At 35.8% G+C, this 17,956-nt stretch overlaps 1 protein-coding gene across 8 annotated transcripts in view; it reads right to left on the reverse strand.

Annotated features, from left to right (window-relative positions):
- The window catches only part of LOC138715397 (P43 5S RNA-binding protein-like), a 150,751-nt gene extending 133,009 nt beyond the window's left edge, over window positions 1-17,742 (reverse strand). For 2 of the 8 annotated variants that reach the window (XR_011336284.1, XM_069848255.1), the window contains exons 1-2: window positions 17,557-17,739; window positions 8,012-8,153 (exon numbers count right to left, since the gene is read on the reverse strand). Coding sequence is in view for 3 of the 8 variants with exons in the window: in XM_069848255.1 (XP_069704356.1) it covers window positions 8,012-8,153; window positions 17,557-17,618 (204 nt within the window). In the remaining 5 variants the exon portion in view is untranslated. Of the gene's footprint in view, window positions 1-7,389; window positions 7,556-8,011; window positions 8,154-17,556 lie in introns of those variants that run through there. The other 6 variants (XR_011336286.1, XR_011336285.1, XM_069848256.1 and 3 more) reach the window with 6 other exon arrangements.
- Between the last annotated feature and the right edge of the window lie 214 nt (window positions 17,743-17,956).

Genomic DNA, 17,956 nt, shown 5'->3' on the forward strand with positions numbered 1-17,956 from the left:
TCGAAAAACTACAGAATTCTTCAACAAGAAGAATATTCAGGTACTCCCCTGGCCAGGCAACTCACCCGACATCAACCCCATTGAGAACTTGTGGTCAATTTGCAAAAGAAGAATGCAAAAAATGGATTGTTCTACAAAGGAGAAGATGATTTCTGCCCTCATTGGTGTATGGTTTCGCGATGAAGAAATGAAGAATATTTGTGGGAAATTAGTGGAATCCATGCCAAATCGTCTCAGAGCTGTTATTAGGAACAAGGGAGGCCACATAGATTACTGAGGTATGTCTTAGATCCTTTTTTTATCCCGTTTGAGTGTTTTTGCATAAGTAATTACGTTGTTCGGATTAATTTGCATGCTACTGTATTTTACTGACACTGTTATTATTATACTGTAAACGTATTTGACACTGAGGCCAGTAACTTTCGAACCAGAAACACTGCCCATACATACTCCGAAACAGGAGTCAAATACTTATACTAAGAGGGAATTGAAATAATGATCAAGTATTCCCATTACCTGTCTTGTAAGCAGGGTTGACAGAAATATAGTTTTATTTTTTCAAAATATTGGGAAGCAAGAAGGATGATGACTTCATTGTTAAATCCAGAGCATTAGATACACACACACACACACACATTTAAAAAAATAAAATAAAAAAAACAGTTCTTTTTTGTTTTAAACTGTTTTCATACCAGTTTTAAACAGTGTCATGAAATTGTGTGCTTCCAAAACATGTTGTTGTCGTTAACTAATACCGAATTCTTGACAATAAAACCATTAACTCTCTTGCTCTCCAATATTTCTCAGATAGAATGGGTTTAGAGCAGACCCATGCACAATATCATCACAATCTAGTATATATAGTCACGAAGCTTGGGAAGATTTTTTACATTTCTCGCGATAGTTGCTAGCTGCTTGGAGCGCTGTGAGTACTAAGAACAATAGACTGTGCCACTGCCATCATGATCTAATATAGGCCGTAAGGCAGACCATGTGACTCGCTTAACCCGATCACAAAGGGTGGCGTTTCAACTATATAAATTATTTGGAATACACAAAGAGCAACATACATTTCTCTAAAATGTAGTGTAATTGCACTAATAAAATTTAAAACAATGATTATGAGACACTTCAGACATAATTCATATGCGAGTTACGGTGTAATATTATTTTTGGTGTGAAAATTACGATGTTAGTATGTGTAATACCTGTCTTTATTTCGATTAAATATTGCGAAATTATTGTAAATTCATTTATGCACGATTCAATTATTTTCAGTTGCACCGCACAGATATTTAGATATGTTGAAATTATAGGTTATGTTTACTATACCAGTTGCCCCTTTCTGTCTAATTTTAGTGGTCTCCAATGCCATGCCATTACATATGAAGGCATTATTACAAAAACAGCCCTAGTCATTTTTAATTAAATTGAGTTAAGGACACGTTTGCTATCACTTCAAATGTTTATAGCCTCCAAAAATGACACATGTCAGGTGCAATAACCACAAGGATAAACACCAGTTCTACAGAAACAGCTGACATGTGTTGTCCTATTTATTTTTATTGTTCTCCTGGAAAGTAGTAATTTTGACAAGGGTTGTTTTTGTAATAATGTCTTCATATGTATGTTATGTCATATGGAAATTATAGGTTATGTTTACTATATTTAACTTATATTCGTATATTCGCAATTATAGTTTATAATTAAACATAAACATAATGTCATGTATGATACGCCGCACATTCAATTTGTCTGTATTTTAATACTACAATTGAATAATGAATTATTGTATTTATCTACTACCTAAGAGATGATGTAACACAATCGTATGTACACTAATTTCATAGGAGTAGTATGGTAAATTTCCTGTCTACAATTAAGGAAGGTAGATGTGTTAAATTAAAATAACAATATAAATTATTTTTTAATAAACCTCAAAATAAACTCTTAAAATGTTGATGCGAACAGATTATGTTAACAAATAAAATTCTCTTCACATTAAAATAACACAGTTTTGTAATTATTTCTGCAACATATTATGCAGCAAGAAGTAAACGAAACTTATGGACACATTACAGTAAATAAAACTTAGCAATGATATGCAATAAAGTTATAATATAATATTTCACTGAGCTCCATACACTGAAATAGAAAACCCAAACATACATTACAGCCTGGTCTAGATCGAAAAGGCATTGACTGTGCCGTATTTCGTATTGTTGTGAAAAGTTGTGTAAACTGTGAAATGTTCATTATCGGTTGTAATAACTGTAAATGGCTAAAATACAATAATATGAATAATGATATGGGACAAGGAGACGTTTGTAGCACTATAAATTGTAAGAAAAAGAGGTCAGAGTTATCCTTCTTCCATAATATCCAGGAAGGTGAGTTTATAAATATAATATAAACTTGATGAAAATAATATATAAACCTTATATATTTCATATTTCAATAGTGGAAGGAAGGTGTTAATTTTTTCAAAAGAACACGATATCGAAAGTAAATACATTTTATCATCTGCTAGGAAAGGGTCTGTGATGAGGCGATAGTAACAATCCTGGTGGTTAGCAACTATCTATGGATGCATATTTAGTAAGTATTGAGCTTCGTGACTGTATATACTAGACGTGATATCATTCTATAGGCAAAGAGTAGCAAGAGTGCCCGCGTGGCAAGTTGTCGGGCTGCTTCTTGTGACATCAGCTGCTGTGAGATTAGTGGAGCTACAGTGTTAACCACTATATCAATTACTTAGAAATGTACAGAGAAAGAACATGTCTCAATAAGTCCAAGCGATAAGCAGAGAACTATCACGAAGTGTGAATTTAAAGGAAGTGCAATGTTTAATATGAACGAAAATGTTAAAACAGTTAAAGAAATTCAATCTCAAGAGACATTACTATGTATATCATAGCCAATAATGTGATGGCTATGTAGGTGAATAGCAAATTAAATTAATAAATGAACTCAAAGAAACACTGCTATCAAAAGAAGTTAAATTAAGTTAAATTAAATAATTGATTAAATGGCGATCTTACTCGTGTTAATTATGTTAGCATGTGCGGCTTACAGCTGTTTCGGTGCTATTCGACACGATCCTCAGAGCCTACTAGATCTCGGCACTATCTCAACTTCGTTGCCTGTTGTGTGGGTGCATTCATGTGATGAAGAGTTGTATCAAATAGTGTGTGTGTAGGCAGCGAAGTTGAGATAGCGCCGAGATCTAGTAGGCTATGAGGATGGTGTCAAATAGCACCGAAACAGCTGTAAGCCACACATGCTTAAATAATTAACATGAGTAAGATCGCCATTTAATCAATTTATTTATATTCAAAAGTTAAAAGTAGTGTAAGAAAGATTCAATATGGATAAGTTAAATTAATTCTTTGGGGGACATTTCGTCACAGCATTTATGAGTAAAATTACCACAAAAGAAGTGATATTGAGAATATTATCATCATCACCGTCATTAGCATCTTTCAGCATATCTATTACATTTTAAATAGGTATTGTATCTTTTGCATTTTAGAGTGGACACTAAGAAATATATATATATATATATATATATATATATATATATATACAGCAAGCCAGCTTATCAGCCTAATTGCCGAATTAGTTTATATTTAGCAAGGCCTCTCAAAAATAATGATGGAGCATCATTAACAAATGCTTAATAATGTCTGCAGAAGAATGCTACCCTATCCTAATGAAAATATATCAATCTGTTGGCATGTCACAAAAATTTTTTTAAATTGTTAACTGCCTCCCATTGGAGGTAGCCCAGAAGGACTCAGTATACTCTCCTACATGAATTTACAATATTAAATGTTTACATAAATTTGTTGGCAAAAATTAAAATAAACATATATGAATTATAAAGTGAAGAAAAAGAAATTAAACAGAGTGAATATGATGACTTAGAATTTGGCAAGAGCGTTTCAAAACTGAAGTTATGACGTCAGTAGTAAGTGTCTGTGGTAGTTCAAAAGTCCTCCTGAAGCTTTCAAAGAACTTGGGAATCACACCACGAGCTCCAATAAGAAGACCAATCACCTCAATGTTTTCAAGCTGGTATTTTGCTTTGAAGTAATTAACTGTTTGCAGATAAATGTTGATCTTTTCTTGATCGACATCCTCCGGCTGGCTACTCCCCATTTCAATCCTTATGGTAGGATTAATTATATAACCTTTCTTGGTAGTCTGAGACTACGCTATGATGTCAATACGTCTAGAGGAGCCATTAGTAGCAAGGCAAAAGACTTCCACTTCTACTGTCCAAGACTTTTTTTTCAAAGCAGTTGCAATTAAGGATCGAACATGATGATGTCTGGCATTTCGGAGGAGTAAACCTGTTACACTGACCTTGGACGTGAGCAAGGGTTTCAGTCTCCGGGAAGCCATGTCTGCACCAGGATCCATCCAAAGAGCGACCAGTACTCCTCTAACTGCTGCTAAATTGGCGTTCATTTTGAGGCAGGTTACCCATTCAGATGTAGATAGTCCAGACTTATTAAAAATCCAGGCATTGGCTTTAGGTACTTGGCTGTACAGTTCTACATCTCTGCCTCTTCCAGGCATTACTTTCCAAGATTCGAATTCTGTATTTCTTAATTCCTCTCTTAATTTCCTAGTCACAGATTTACGAAGTTCAACTGGACAAGGGAGACTTAGATGTTGACAGGAAGAATTAAGTTCTGACATCAAAGGTCGCATACTATTTACATAAGGATTTTCATTTAATATTAAAGTGATGCAGATGTTGCAGTGTTGCAAGAACGCTTCCCATGATGCTCTGACTAGTCCCAAACCTCTGTATTTTTTGCTTGCATATAACATACTAGTAGGTGTATCAGATGGCAACATAAGCATTTGTTTAACAGAACTACGTATTAACTTGTCAATATCTTCTAAGAATGTTCCTGGTAACTGATGGATAGGAGCTATTTGTAATGGGTAGATCAATTTAGGCCATATATACTAGTTAACAATGTTGAGCTTTTGATCTGGGAGAAGCATGGAGGTGGATACTAAATTTTCCAAGTCATTTTTCAGACTTAACATAAATGCCTCCTGATCAAATTTTATTTCCTCATTGAATGATACACCCAAATATTTTATCGTTTCATCTTGTTTGATCCCTCTTATGGAACAATCTTCATATAGAATCAGATCCTCTTCACGTAACTTTCCTTTTACAATATTAATGCAAGTTGGTTTATTAGAATTAATGTGTAATCCAATGCCTTCTAAAAGCTCCATCATTAATACTAGGTCCTGGGCAGCTGACATATCTTTCCCTATGACTACTAAATCATCAGCAAAGGCAGCCATAGTTAGATTGTCTAAATTTTCAGAAACCTCAAAACCAAATTTATCACTGACTTGTTTCTCCGTAAGTTCTTTGAGAATAAAATCTATTGACATATTAAAAATTAATGGGGATAAAGGTAATCCTTGGAAAACTCCTTTTTGTAATACAATTGGATCAGAGATCTGATTGGAACTGTGAATCCGAGTGAAGTTCCCCACTACTAAAGATTGAACTAATTCTCGTAAAGATACTGGAATAGGTAGGGATTTCAGACAATTAGTTACATGTTCTAATCCAATAGAATCAAAGGCCTGTCGCACATCCAACATAACTATTGAGACATCCTTCTTCTCCTGCTTAGCTTTCTTGAGGCACCCATTAACTAGTGAAATATTAATAAACGTTCCTGGTTGCGATACAAATCCCCTTTGGTTTTCATTTAAGTTAACAAATTGTCTCAGTGTAGAATCAAGAACTCTTTCAATCAATCTTCGAATTACTGAACAAATAGAGATTGGCCGCCAGTTATTGGAATCACTCTTCTCACCCTTGCCTTTGTAAATTAATATAGTTTTTGCTTCGTGCATTTTATCTGGAACAATTTTCCATCTTAGCATTATGTCCAATATAAGAGATATTATTGGAGAGCATTCAGTTAATTACAAAGTCCGAATTAGAACCTTATCGGGTCCAGGAGCTGAATCAGTTCTCATCTTGTTCAGACACTTTTGCATAACTTCTATAGAAATTTTAAACTTCTGTTGTAACTCATCATTAGGTAGACTAGAATGAAATGTGACATAATTGTCAAGTGTACAATTATTTGGAATTCCCCATTTATTCTCCATAGCATTTTTAAAATCTTGTATTGGTATCTGACAGCGTTCGTTATTATTGGTATTGTTATTATTCAATATTGATCGAACACACCGTTTGCGTTCATTAAAATACTGATATTGCAAAAGTTCATATTTATATTTTTCGTTTCTTTTTTTCCTGTCTCTTTTTGACTGTTTTTGAGGATTACTGCTATCATGATAGCGCCTATCATTAGTGTTAAAAATGTTTTTTTTTTTTTTTCTCATTTCATAAAAACGGACAGAAGAATGCTTAGGACCCGGTAGTTTATGATTAATTTCTGTAAGGGCTTCCACAAAATCATTATAAATTGTATTGAACTCACCAGGACATGGATCCTTTTCCAACAGAGCTTCAAATTTCTCAGTAAATAACTGAATTTCTTGCCGAACTTGATCCAGACGTACTGCATCAGTATTTCGGATTAAAGATCTGTCAATTATCATAGTGGTGGATTGATCTGAAATGCTAGATTGGTCTTCAGAAGATCGATGTCAATCAAAAATACGTTCCCTATGCTTCTCGAGATGAGATTTTGTAATATGTGTACTTAATCTCGCATACAATTTGCCACAATATGAACAAGGTGTAGTGGTTTTATGAGACTTTATCTGAGAATTTTCAATCATCTCATTATCACCTATTTGTGACTCATTAATAATAGTACTCACTGACGTATTTGCTGCTAAATTCATACTCATAATAGTAGTCCTACATTATAATAAATAACACCACAATAAAACAAATGGTTACCATATGCAAATAAGAAGTCCAAGAAACCAAATACCAAAATTCCGTTTTCACTTTTCTTCACACATTAAATCAGATAAAAGGTCACTAACATTTGCACAAGTGCAATATGTAATAATTGGTATGAAAATTACAATAAAATAACAGTAAGTTATGCTTTTCCACTAAAAACGAAGATAAATATCAAGCTCAATGTATATTGTAATATTGTTGTCGTCATGGCCAACTGTAAGAAGCAGAAATATGTTTTACGAAAGAAATGTTTCATGAGCTTGTATATTCTTGAAATGTATTGTAATATTATTTTTATTAAAAATTTAGCATTAAAAACGCGTCACTGGTTTGTTCATATTTGCAAGTTAGTGATAATAAAACACTGTGGGTCATAAAATTCAATGAGTACAATGCATGTCACTGATGCAACAAGCTTATATCATCCGAGAGCTGAGCTGTGGACTCACCTTGCTAGCGGGGCAAGAGCACGCTCATACGGGCAAAGTGTGCACGAGTCTGGTTTAGAGAACTGAAGATGATTCTGATCCATTTTTTCCTGAAGAGTGCACAATGGGCAAAGTGGTGAAGAAAAAATTCCAATTTTGTTCAAGTGTTCTGACAAGCAGTCATGTCCTGTAAGTAATCGAACGGATGCAACTGTACTTTTCCTTGAATAGCCTACTCGGGAATTATATTTTGTTGTACACTGAGGCTCTCCCATTTTTTATTATTTGAAATTTCGTAGAAATGGTCAACATTATACCGGTATCTTGATACCTTGAGATAACTAATCTTTTAACTTTTGAAAATTATACAGTTGGCATCGGGTTTTTAAAATAGGACTATAAATCATGTTTTATACATAAGGTAGCACCAGATGGGTATTGTATAAATTATGGATATTCACGATTTTTTTAAGAAAAATTCGGGAAACCAGCATTTTAAACATTTTTAATTTTTTACGCTGTTTTTTAAACTAAATAATGTTATCACAAAATGAATGTCCTACTAACTAAAAAATAAATCAATAAATTTCATGAAACAATGCTGACAGTGAGTTTCATAAAGAAGAATAATTTTCAAATTTACCTCAGATTGCTTATAAAATCTAGTATAAACAGGCAGGCAGGCGGACGGGCGGGCAGGCAGGCACATGGACGGGCAGGCAGATGGGCTGGTGTGCAAGTGGGCAGGCGGGCGAGCGGGCGGGTGGGCAGGCAGCCAAATAGATCTATTAACAGTGAAAAATCATTTTTTACAACATTATAAAATGCTTGACAGTTCAGTTTTGAATAGGTACAAACTTGCAATTCTGATTTCATTGAAACAGTGGAGAAAGCATTTGTTCCTGCTCTTTGACCATTTGTGGTTCGATGTTAGATTCAGAGGGATTATTCCACATGGGCACAAGCCAATTATACAGATTTTCTCATCATCAGAATTTCACTTCACTAAATATTTAGACATTATACTTAAAACACCTATTACTTTGGATTTACTGTTTATTACTTGGACCACACAACAGAAACAAAAAGACACAACAAAGACACATTTCCAATCAAAGTGAATATCCGAATTTCTGCTTCCTCATGACATCAACATCGAGTATCAATTAGTGAGTGAGTGATTATAATCGAGTGATTTACTCGTACCATACTTTTCTATGCTTTTCAATACACTCAACAACAAAACATTTAATGAAGTAGAAGTAGTGTTTGGTGGTGTAATGAAAAGACTCAGTAGTACAACAGAAAAAATTGGTACCCTATGGTGTATTGTTTTCATTTTGAAATTTTAAGCTAAGTTTATAAAAAAGTAAAAAAAAAAAAAAAAAAAAAAAAACTAGAATATTTCATAAAAGTATTTTAAAATTATTTTCAGTGGGTTTCTTTTCTTATAAATATAATAAAATCTTCTTTAGACAGTGGGTCTATATGCAGATACCAGCATTCAAATTGTTTGCTCTGTACATCCTACAAAAATTCCTTATTAATAATAATGTTTGTTTGTAAAAAGTCAAAGTTTGGCTGCATAAAGTCAGGAGCACCACTGTAAAATCATAAACTGTAAATATTATAAAATCTTGAAGAGAATGCAAACATGATTTTACATTGTAAATAATTAGGATAAAATAAAACCAGAAAATGAGAGAAATAACTTATATGAAATATCTTTAAAAAAAAAAAAAAACATGTTTCAAACATATAATAGGGAAAGGAACTGGCCATCCTACCCCATTATCTCCTGGCTTAGTTGTTGGTATCACCTGTGAGGTTCAGACCTGTCTCCAGACAGTTGACTAAACAACAAGAAACATATACGAGGCGCATCCAGAAAGTAAGTTTCCCTATTTAAAAAAAAAAAGAACACACACTTTCAGGAAAACATTTATTGGCAACAGGTACAGCAATGTTTCAGCTATTTTTCAACATAGCCACCATCAGAATTGAGACACTTGTCGTATCGTGGGATCAACTTTTGTATCCATCTGTCGTAGAACTCTGCCGCCTGTGAATGAAACCAGCATGTGACAGAAGTCTTCAGCTCTTCATCGTTGCCAAAACGCTCACCGGAGGACAGGAATTTCTTGAGGTGCAAGAAAACGTGAAAATCGCAGGGAGCAAGATCAGGACTGTAGGGTGGATGATCAAACAACTCCCAGCCAAATTCCGTCAAAACAGCTGCTGTGTGCCAAGCCGTATGTGGACGAGCATTGTCATGGAGGAGCACAGCACCTGCAGTAAGCATTCAATGCCTCTTGTTTTGAATGGCACGTCGCAATTTTCGCAGTGTTTCACAGTAACGGTCAGCGTTCACTGTTTCACCTCTTGGAAGGAAGTCAATGAGCAGAATGCCCTTCCTGTCCCAGAACACCGTGCACATCACTTTCCGTACCGACAGCGTCTGTTTGAATTTCGTCCTGACCGGAGATCCACTATGCCGCCAATGCATTGACTGCTGCTTGGTTTCCGGGGTGAAGTGCGGAATCCAAGTCTCATCGCCCGTGATGATCCTGTCGAGGAACTCGTCGCCGTCATCGTGATACCGTTGCAGGTTTTTCGGCACCCACCTGGCACACACTTTTTTGAACAGCAGGTGCTTCGCGACAATCTCATGCAACAAGGATCGCGATATCTGCGGAAAATGGCTGCTCAGCTCCGTAATCGTGAAGTGACGCGACAGTTCTCCATGATGCACTGCCGCACCAGCTCAACACGATCATCATTGATGAGGGACGGTCGCCCACTGCGCTCTTCATCATAGACACTTTGATGACCTTCGGAAAACTGCCTACACCAGCGACGCACCATCTGCTTACTCATGATGTTCGGCCCATAGACCTGACAGAGCTGCCGATGAATTTCAATTGGCGCAATGCTTTGTGCATTAAAGAACTTTATCACCGACCGAACCTCGCAGGTGGCGGGAGAAGGAATAAGAGCTTCCATTTCAGACCACTGCTGCCACGCTTCTGGCACCAGGCTGGCATATGATTGATACGTCATAGATCTGTTACGCATGCGCAATTGACACGGCTAATTACGTTTATAAGATGAAAGAGTAATATATAAGTAATATATATAATTATGTTTACTTTCAAGGGGAAAAAATCGGAAAACTTACTTTCTGGATGCGCCTCGTAGTTTCAAACGTTGTTTTAACCAACAGATATTGTTTTAAACAATTTTGAACACATTTTTTAAAACTTTTCGTTTTGAAAATGCCAACTAGGATTATAAAAATTTTAAATTATGGTTTATTTAACAATGCTCGCAACTGCAGAGATTATATCAGCATCCCTGATGTGCTGGAATTTTGTCCTGCAGGAGTTCTTTTACATGCCAGTAATTCTACTGACATAAGCCTGTCGCACTTAAACACATCTAAGTGACACAGACCTGGGTAGGGATCTAAAATGCAACCCGAGCAAAGAAGGCCAGCATTATATCGACTACGCTACCCAGGCTGACTCCATCAGGCTTATAAGTCACAGTCGACATACATGTCCACACCTGTGGAGTAACGGCTAGCGCGTCTGGCTGCAAAACCAAGTGGCCCAGGTTTGAATCCCAGTCAGGGCAAGTTATCTGATTGAGGTTTTCCCTCAACCCAATATGAGCAAATGCTGGATAACTATCAGTGTTGGACCCCGGACTCATTTCACCGGCATTATCACCTTCACTTCATTCAGATGCTAAATAACCTGAGATGTTGATACAGCGTCATAAAATAACTCACTAAAAAAAAAAACCGACATACCTACGCTAAAATGACATGTCAAGCTATGATTTGGTTAAAATAGTAAAATAAGTAGTGGGGTGAAATACCAGGCACAGACTTGATAGCTAGAATCGAAAGCATGTTACACTACACTACAATGGAGGCAACCAGCACAAGTTGTGACAGTTACAGACGAGACAATAGAGATTACAGGTATAGGTCAAGACTAGTGATTTTGTATGTGAACATTACAAAATTTAGTGAACTGACAGCAAGACTTGGATTCTACACTTGTTCTTTTCCGATAATCTACCTTGCGCAACCTGATACTAAACACTAAGTTAAAAGTAAACTAGGACAGCATTCCTATAGAACCCGTACTTACATACATCTTGCACTCACAAGAACAGTAGCCTCACCATCCGTCATGCACTTTCGCCGGTTTTGAAGGGATTGATTTTGGATTAACTTTGTATGCACCAGATGTAGGATGAATTCACTATATGTTACAGGAGAGGTAAAATCTACTTAATCCTTTCTGTTCTCGGTCAGGGCATTGTATTTGAATGCAATAATGATAAGTTATTTAATTTGTGCTACAAACTGTCTACTGATTCTGAACAAAGAATGTACGGTATGCACCCTGGACTAAATAACTGAAAACTGAAGGGTACATAAGTATGATATCCATGTTCTAAAGAACTGCAACCAAACCTGTGCAAGCACATCATGACGACGAGGCTGCTGTTCTTGTGGGTGCAAAAAGTATGGAAGTATGGGACACATGTTCTATAGGATTGCCCCCATCTAATCTTATCACCGATAATGGGACTACTTGTCAGCAGCAGGGCCATTCCATTTAAAATGAGCCTTTGAGAAAAAATAAGAAATAAATATTTTATACATATAAGTATAATTTGTTGTAGTAAATGAGTGATATTTTATGAATCAACAGCAAATAAAGTAGTTCCGAAATTAAAATATTAATTCTCTGAGGTGCAAAGTATGATCTGTCAGTTGTTATATTACAGTCGTGAAAATTGCGCAAGTTGATATCACTGTTAATTCACCTGGAAACATCGTCGTTATCCAAATTGGATTTCATTGAACACTGTGCGAAGTTATGTGAAAGAAAACAACTACAAGTAATTTTCAAGGTAAGTAGGTTTTATGATATTTAACAGAGTAACTTATGTTTCAGTGTCACACCCATGACAAAAAAATTTAAACAGTTTATTTATTGGCCAAATTAATGGTTGCACATTATAAAAGCCCCTATTTTCTTTTACTTCTTTGTGAACTGTTAATAATTTAGGACTGTTAATAATTTTATGACAGTCTTTTAGTCATTTTCTAAAAAAAAATTAACGTTATTTTGTGTCACACCCGTTACACTATGTGTACATGTATATAACTTCTATCGTTATCTTTATAGCAGGAGTTGCACACTTTTAAAATTTACAGAAACTATCATTACAATGATAAGGTGTTTTTGCCTAATGAATTTATATGTAAAAAAAAATGTAAATTATATTTTACGGTAATGCAATCTGTGAGAATTTTTTTTTCCTCTGCTAATAATAACAGGTAAATATATATTTTAAAGTGCTTTTCTGTTACCATTATCTTAAATGGCCATTTAGATTGGATTAAACATTGTAATTGAAGAGTTAAACATTTATACAATATGTTTAAATGAACAGTAGGTACAATAACAGCCAGCCAAACATTATAAAAGGTAGTCTATATAGAACATGTCAGTCTAGTCTATTAATTCTGATCACAAAAAATACTGATAGGCCTAATGATATAAGCATAGGCTACTGAATATTACAGATATATTAATTTGAGTGCGCTCCTAGTATAATGGCAGTTGACATTGGATACAAGTCAACATATATACAGTAAAACCCCGATTATCCGTCACCCTATTAACCGATTGGTGGATTATCCGTCTGTCTTTCTCGCTCGCAGAAAAAATACGAGGTACTGTACATTATATTAGTACGAATTTTTTCTACAGAATTATTTTTATAAACCTTTACCCTTACGCATTATGGCCTACTCTTCGAGTGGCCGTACTGTTTATCTTCTAGGCAAAATGTCTTCAAGTGTCAAAAGAAAACATGTTGTACTACAGAAAAAAAGTGCAAGTAAATGAGTGGTTTGGGAAAAGAGAAAATATGGTTCATCTCACATTACAATACAAGATATGAATTACAACTGTAAGCGATTTAGGCTAATGAAAATTAAAATATATAAACTGTATAAAATTTGTAAGTCTACAGCATGAGACCTCTACTATTCCTATCTTTCCACAGACAGTCGTCATAAGTTTTCTTGGCCATTAAAAACCCGTCGTTGAAAACCAGACATTAAGTACAATAAATAATGTTTTAATAACTGACTTATCGAAAAATCAAACATGAATTGTAAAAAAACAAAAAACAGACAAATTAGTGAACTTCTGATCCACTACCTAGCGTATTAAAAGAGAAGACCATGGAGGAAATTACGAAAATATTATGTACTTAATTTATGAAAACTTTTTATGGTACGGATTATCCGATTTTTCGATTAACCGTTCACTCCACCCCCTTCATTACCACGGATAATAGAGGTTCTACTGTATGCCTAACTTGGAGTCAGGCCACAAAGGGAAACACTGAAGGAGGAGAGTTCTATCCGATGCTGTGGATTGAATTCGGCATAGCTCAGTGGTCAGAGCACTTTGTACGTAGAACCAAGGACCCAGGTTCGATCCCTGGCACTGGAGCGAATTTTTCTCCTAAAATATTAAGTGTCAATATTACAGATAAATTCTGTAGACAAATTAATATATCTATAATATTTCTTGTTGCCAAACTTTCAGAACGGCCCCGAGGTTCACTCAGCCTCCTATAAAATTGAGTACCGGGTCTTTCCCGGGGGTAAAAGGCGGTCAGAGCGTGGTGCCGACCACACCACCTCATTCTAGTGCCGAGGTCATGGAAAGCATGGGGCTCTACCTCCATGCCCCCCAAGTGCCTTATGGCATGTTACAGGGATACCTTTACCTTTACCTTTTATAATATTCTCTCAGCTAGCAGTGCATAATAACTGCGGATTCCCGGCCAACAAGTCACTCAGCTGAGTGCGCTCCTAGTATAATGGCAGTTGACATTGGATACACGTCAACATATATATGCCTAACTTGGAGCCAGGCCACAAAGGGAAACATCGAAGGAGGAGAGTTCTATCCAGTGCTGTGGATTGAATTCGGCATAGCTCAGTGGTCGGAGTGCTTGGTATGTAGAACCAAGGACCAGGGTTCGATCCCTGGCGCCAGAGCGAATTTTTCTCCTAAAATATTAATAGGCTACTGAGTTATGCTTAACGTACAATTATGCTAATTTAAAATTTGTTTTAATTTTAAGATATAAATAATAGTGCTTTCTTTTTCAGATGGACAAAATTACGTAAGCAGTCTTATGACTTTTTAAAAAGTGCAACAAAGGATTAATTCAGAACTGATGTAACTTAATACTTCTCCCTGAGGCAGAAATAGAAGAAAAACATTTCTTGAATGAAAGGTGGAAGAATATTCGTCCTATACCTGGATTACAATCAAAACATTACTATTCCTCCTCAAGCAAAGAGAGCATTTTTGTGCTAGCCGAACAGCAGTATCGACACTTAAATAATTCAAATTATTCAAGTACTAATTCTCAGATGTTTATTCTGCCTCAGAGAATGAAGAACTGCTAGTATCAGAAATAACATCTCCAAGCCAGGAACCTATGACTTTGCCTGTAACAATGGACTCAATGAAGCCAGGATCTTGCGTCTTGATAAAGTTTACCAGTGACAGTAAGAAAAATTCAACCACATACTGTATGTGTATGCAACCATTTGCCAAAACCCAGTTGAGGCAAAATAAATGATGAAGTTAAGTGATGTGTATGAATGTAGTTAGCAGGCTAATTCAAGTAGTAAAATCTTCAGACCTAATGAAAAAGAAATTTCCTACATCAGCTATGGTCAAATATCTGCTGTATTACCACCTCCTACTTCTAAAACATTCTGGAATTCGGGTGTTGTATGAATTTTCTTGCCAGTTAAATATTTATGAAAGAGGATAAATAATTGTGACTAGCTATTTTTGTAACAATAAAGTACTTGTATTAAGATGGTATAGAGAAATACTAAAAAAATGTAATATTGGTTTTAAGAGTTTATGTATTTTTAATAGTTTCAATACGTAAGTAGGCCTATATGTTCCAGTTTCTGTAAAATGTCTTTAGTGGGATTATTCTTTTTCATTTGGAAACCTATTAACCATCCATAGACAAAAATATTGCATGCTGTCACACCCATGACAATCCTTGTCACACCCGTGACAGGAGGAAAATTCAGAAATTATTTAATAAAATATGTCTTTCAAATGTAGCCAATAAGTAATTATATCAAATTAACTATGTAGAATAACACTAAAGTATTTTTAAATTTAAATTCCAATAAAAATTGCAGAAATATTAACTTGTTTGGTAGAGTATCCTATGCTGTGTCCCAAAACTGTCACATCCGTGACAGAGCTTTGTTGCTGAATAAGTAAAATAACTATCTCATATCATACATTCAAACTCTGGCTGGAAACTTCCAGCAATTGAAATAATACCACTGAGCAATTTATTAATTTTTTGTAGATTTAATTTTAAAAAATTAGCAATCTGTACTACTGTGCTAGAAGTGCAGATGTCACACCCGTGACAATGGAATTGCCCAGCAGTAACATGGGTGCAGTGGTGAAAGACATAATGTATGTATGTATCTAATGCCTACCCACTTCACTTTGCGTGATTCAGGTTCCATATACTGCGGATAAACGGCAAGAATTGCGTATCACTTCGGCAGGCCACATTATGCATGATGTGTATCTGTGAAGAGTTATGTCGTGTACTAGGGTGAGTGTATGTTAAGTGTTCGTGTAAGTGTAGTGTAGAGAATGGATGAGGATGATGATGAAGGTAAGGAAGGGACTAGGGGAAATCCGATGCCAGCACATAGTCTTCTCCTGTCGAATAGCACCAAGGAGGCTGCCAGGCTTAACGTCCCCATCATATGCCTTCCTTCATATTCATTGCAAAGAGATTTGGGATTTAATTTCGAGATAATCGATAAAGCAGTACATCACTCGGAATACGCATTCCTCGTAGGAATGATTGATGACAGAGGAGCAGAGACAACCTCATATGCAACTGCAGGTTACAGTGTACAATAACAGCTCCAAGTCGTTATACAGGAGAAGAAACTTTCATCCTGCTACGCAGCACACACAGCAGAAAGAATTTAAGTATTGAAAATAACTTAAAAATTATAGCACACCACTTAGACACGGTGTGACCAATACAAAAGCACATATGGAGCTAAGAGGCGGTACCAGAGGTGTATGGGCATCCCCTAACGGGCCTGTGGACCCTTCAAAATATATGAATTGTAAGAAACGTCTAAAAAATTTACCAAACTCAAACAAAAATATTGCCTAATATTATCTCCTTATTCAACATTCGGTTAAGCACGAATGTGAACTCTGGACCAGATCAGTATAGCTACTGTGTTCTCGGAAAAACTCAGTAGGCCCTAATTATAGAGTAATCTCATGGGACGATTTGTCTGCTGACCTTGAGGCTCCTTAAAATGAATCTGCGGCTTCCAAATAAACTCTAAGATTCTTGAAGGACAAGCTCCAGTGGCTGGGAAATCACGACAGGCTGAAGACCTGTAGTTCAATAGTGTCCTCAAGAGCTTCTCGATCTTGCCAGTGACTAGCTTCTCATGAAAAACGGAGTTTTCAAAACTCATTGCAGTAAAAAAAAAATACTAACCACACAAAAATAAAACAGGTTGGAAACATTGCTGCTTCCAAGTGTAGAGCAGGAAACTGTGTCATCGTCATCCATCAGTGCAGATGAAGTCATTCATGGATTTTAAAACATGGTTCATTTCCAGAGGCGTCTTTTGTTATAACGACTCTTAGTAAGCATAACCAACCAATTGCCAAAAAACCTGGTATTCCTATCTTTTATATTTTATCTTAATCTTAATTTGTTAATCTGTTTCAGAACATGGATTGCACCCTTTCCCTCTTACTTCAAAATGCCAACCTTGTGCACACAAAATAAATTATTGGCACTGAAAAGTGCCTTTTTGTAAATATAATGATGCGCATTCGACAAACGCATACAAATCTGCTCTTTTTAGTATTTTAAAACATAATTTGGTAGGTACAATCCGTGTTCTAAAATTTTCCCCCGCATATATGGTGAATAGCGAGAACGAAGATTCCATAAACTTTAAAATGTACTGGTAGCCTAAATAGGTTATACATTAATAGCAAAGGCATCCATTTACTTCTACACTTAAATACATCTAACCTAATTAACGTGGTCTTCAGAAAGCTACACTTCGTTTCGTTTTTTGTTAATTCATAGTTCATTGGAAATTCAAGTATAACTAGGACTACAATTTTTATATATTAGCATATCTGTTTTCACTTTTTACGTTGAAAGTTTTCTTTCTGTTTGAAATTCATAAAATTGGTCCAATCGATTGTAATACACACTTACCACCACAGATCACGAACAGATATGCAGCTATGCAGCTCCCGCTCAATGCTAAAACCGTTGCGTAAGCGATTATGATAGTGACCACAGTCTAATATATACAGTCGCGCAACTTCAATACTTTTTTTGCCAACATTCACGACACTAGCGCTCAAGCTGCAGGCAAGGCACTGGTCATAGGGTTGATACAGCCGGCACGTGCTTTAAAGGT

The sequence above is a fragment of the Periplaneta americana genome, chromosome 15 (assembly GCF_040183065.1).
Source record: "Periplaneta americana isolate PAMFEO1 chromosome 15, P.americana_PAMFEO1_priV1, whole genome shotgun sequence".
Taxonomy (NCBI): domain Eukaryota; kingdom Metazoa; phylum Arthropoda; class Insecta; order Blattodea; family Blattidae; genus Periplaneta; species Periplaneta americana.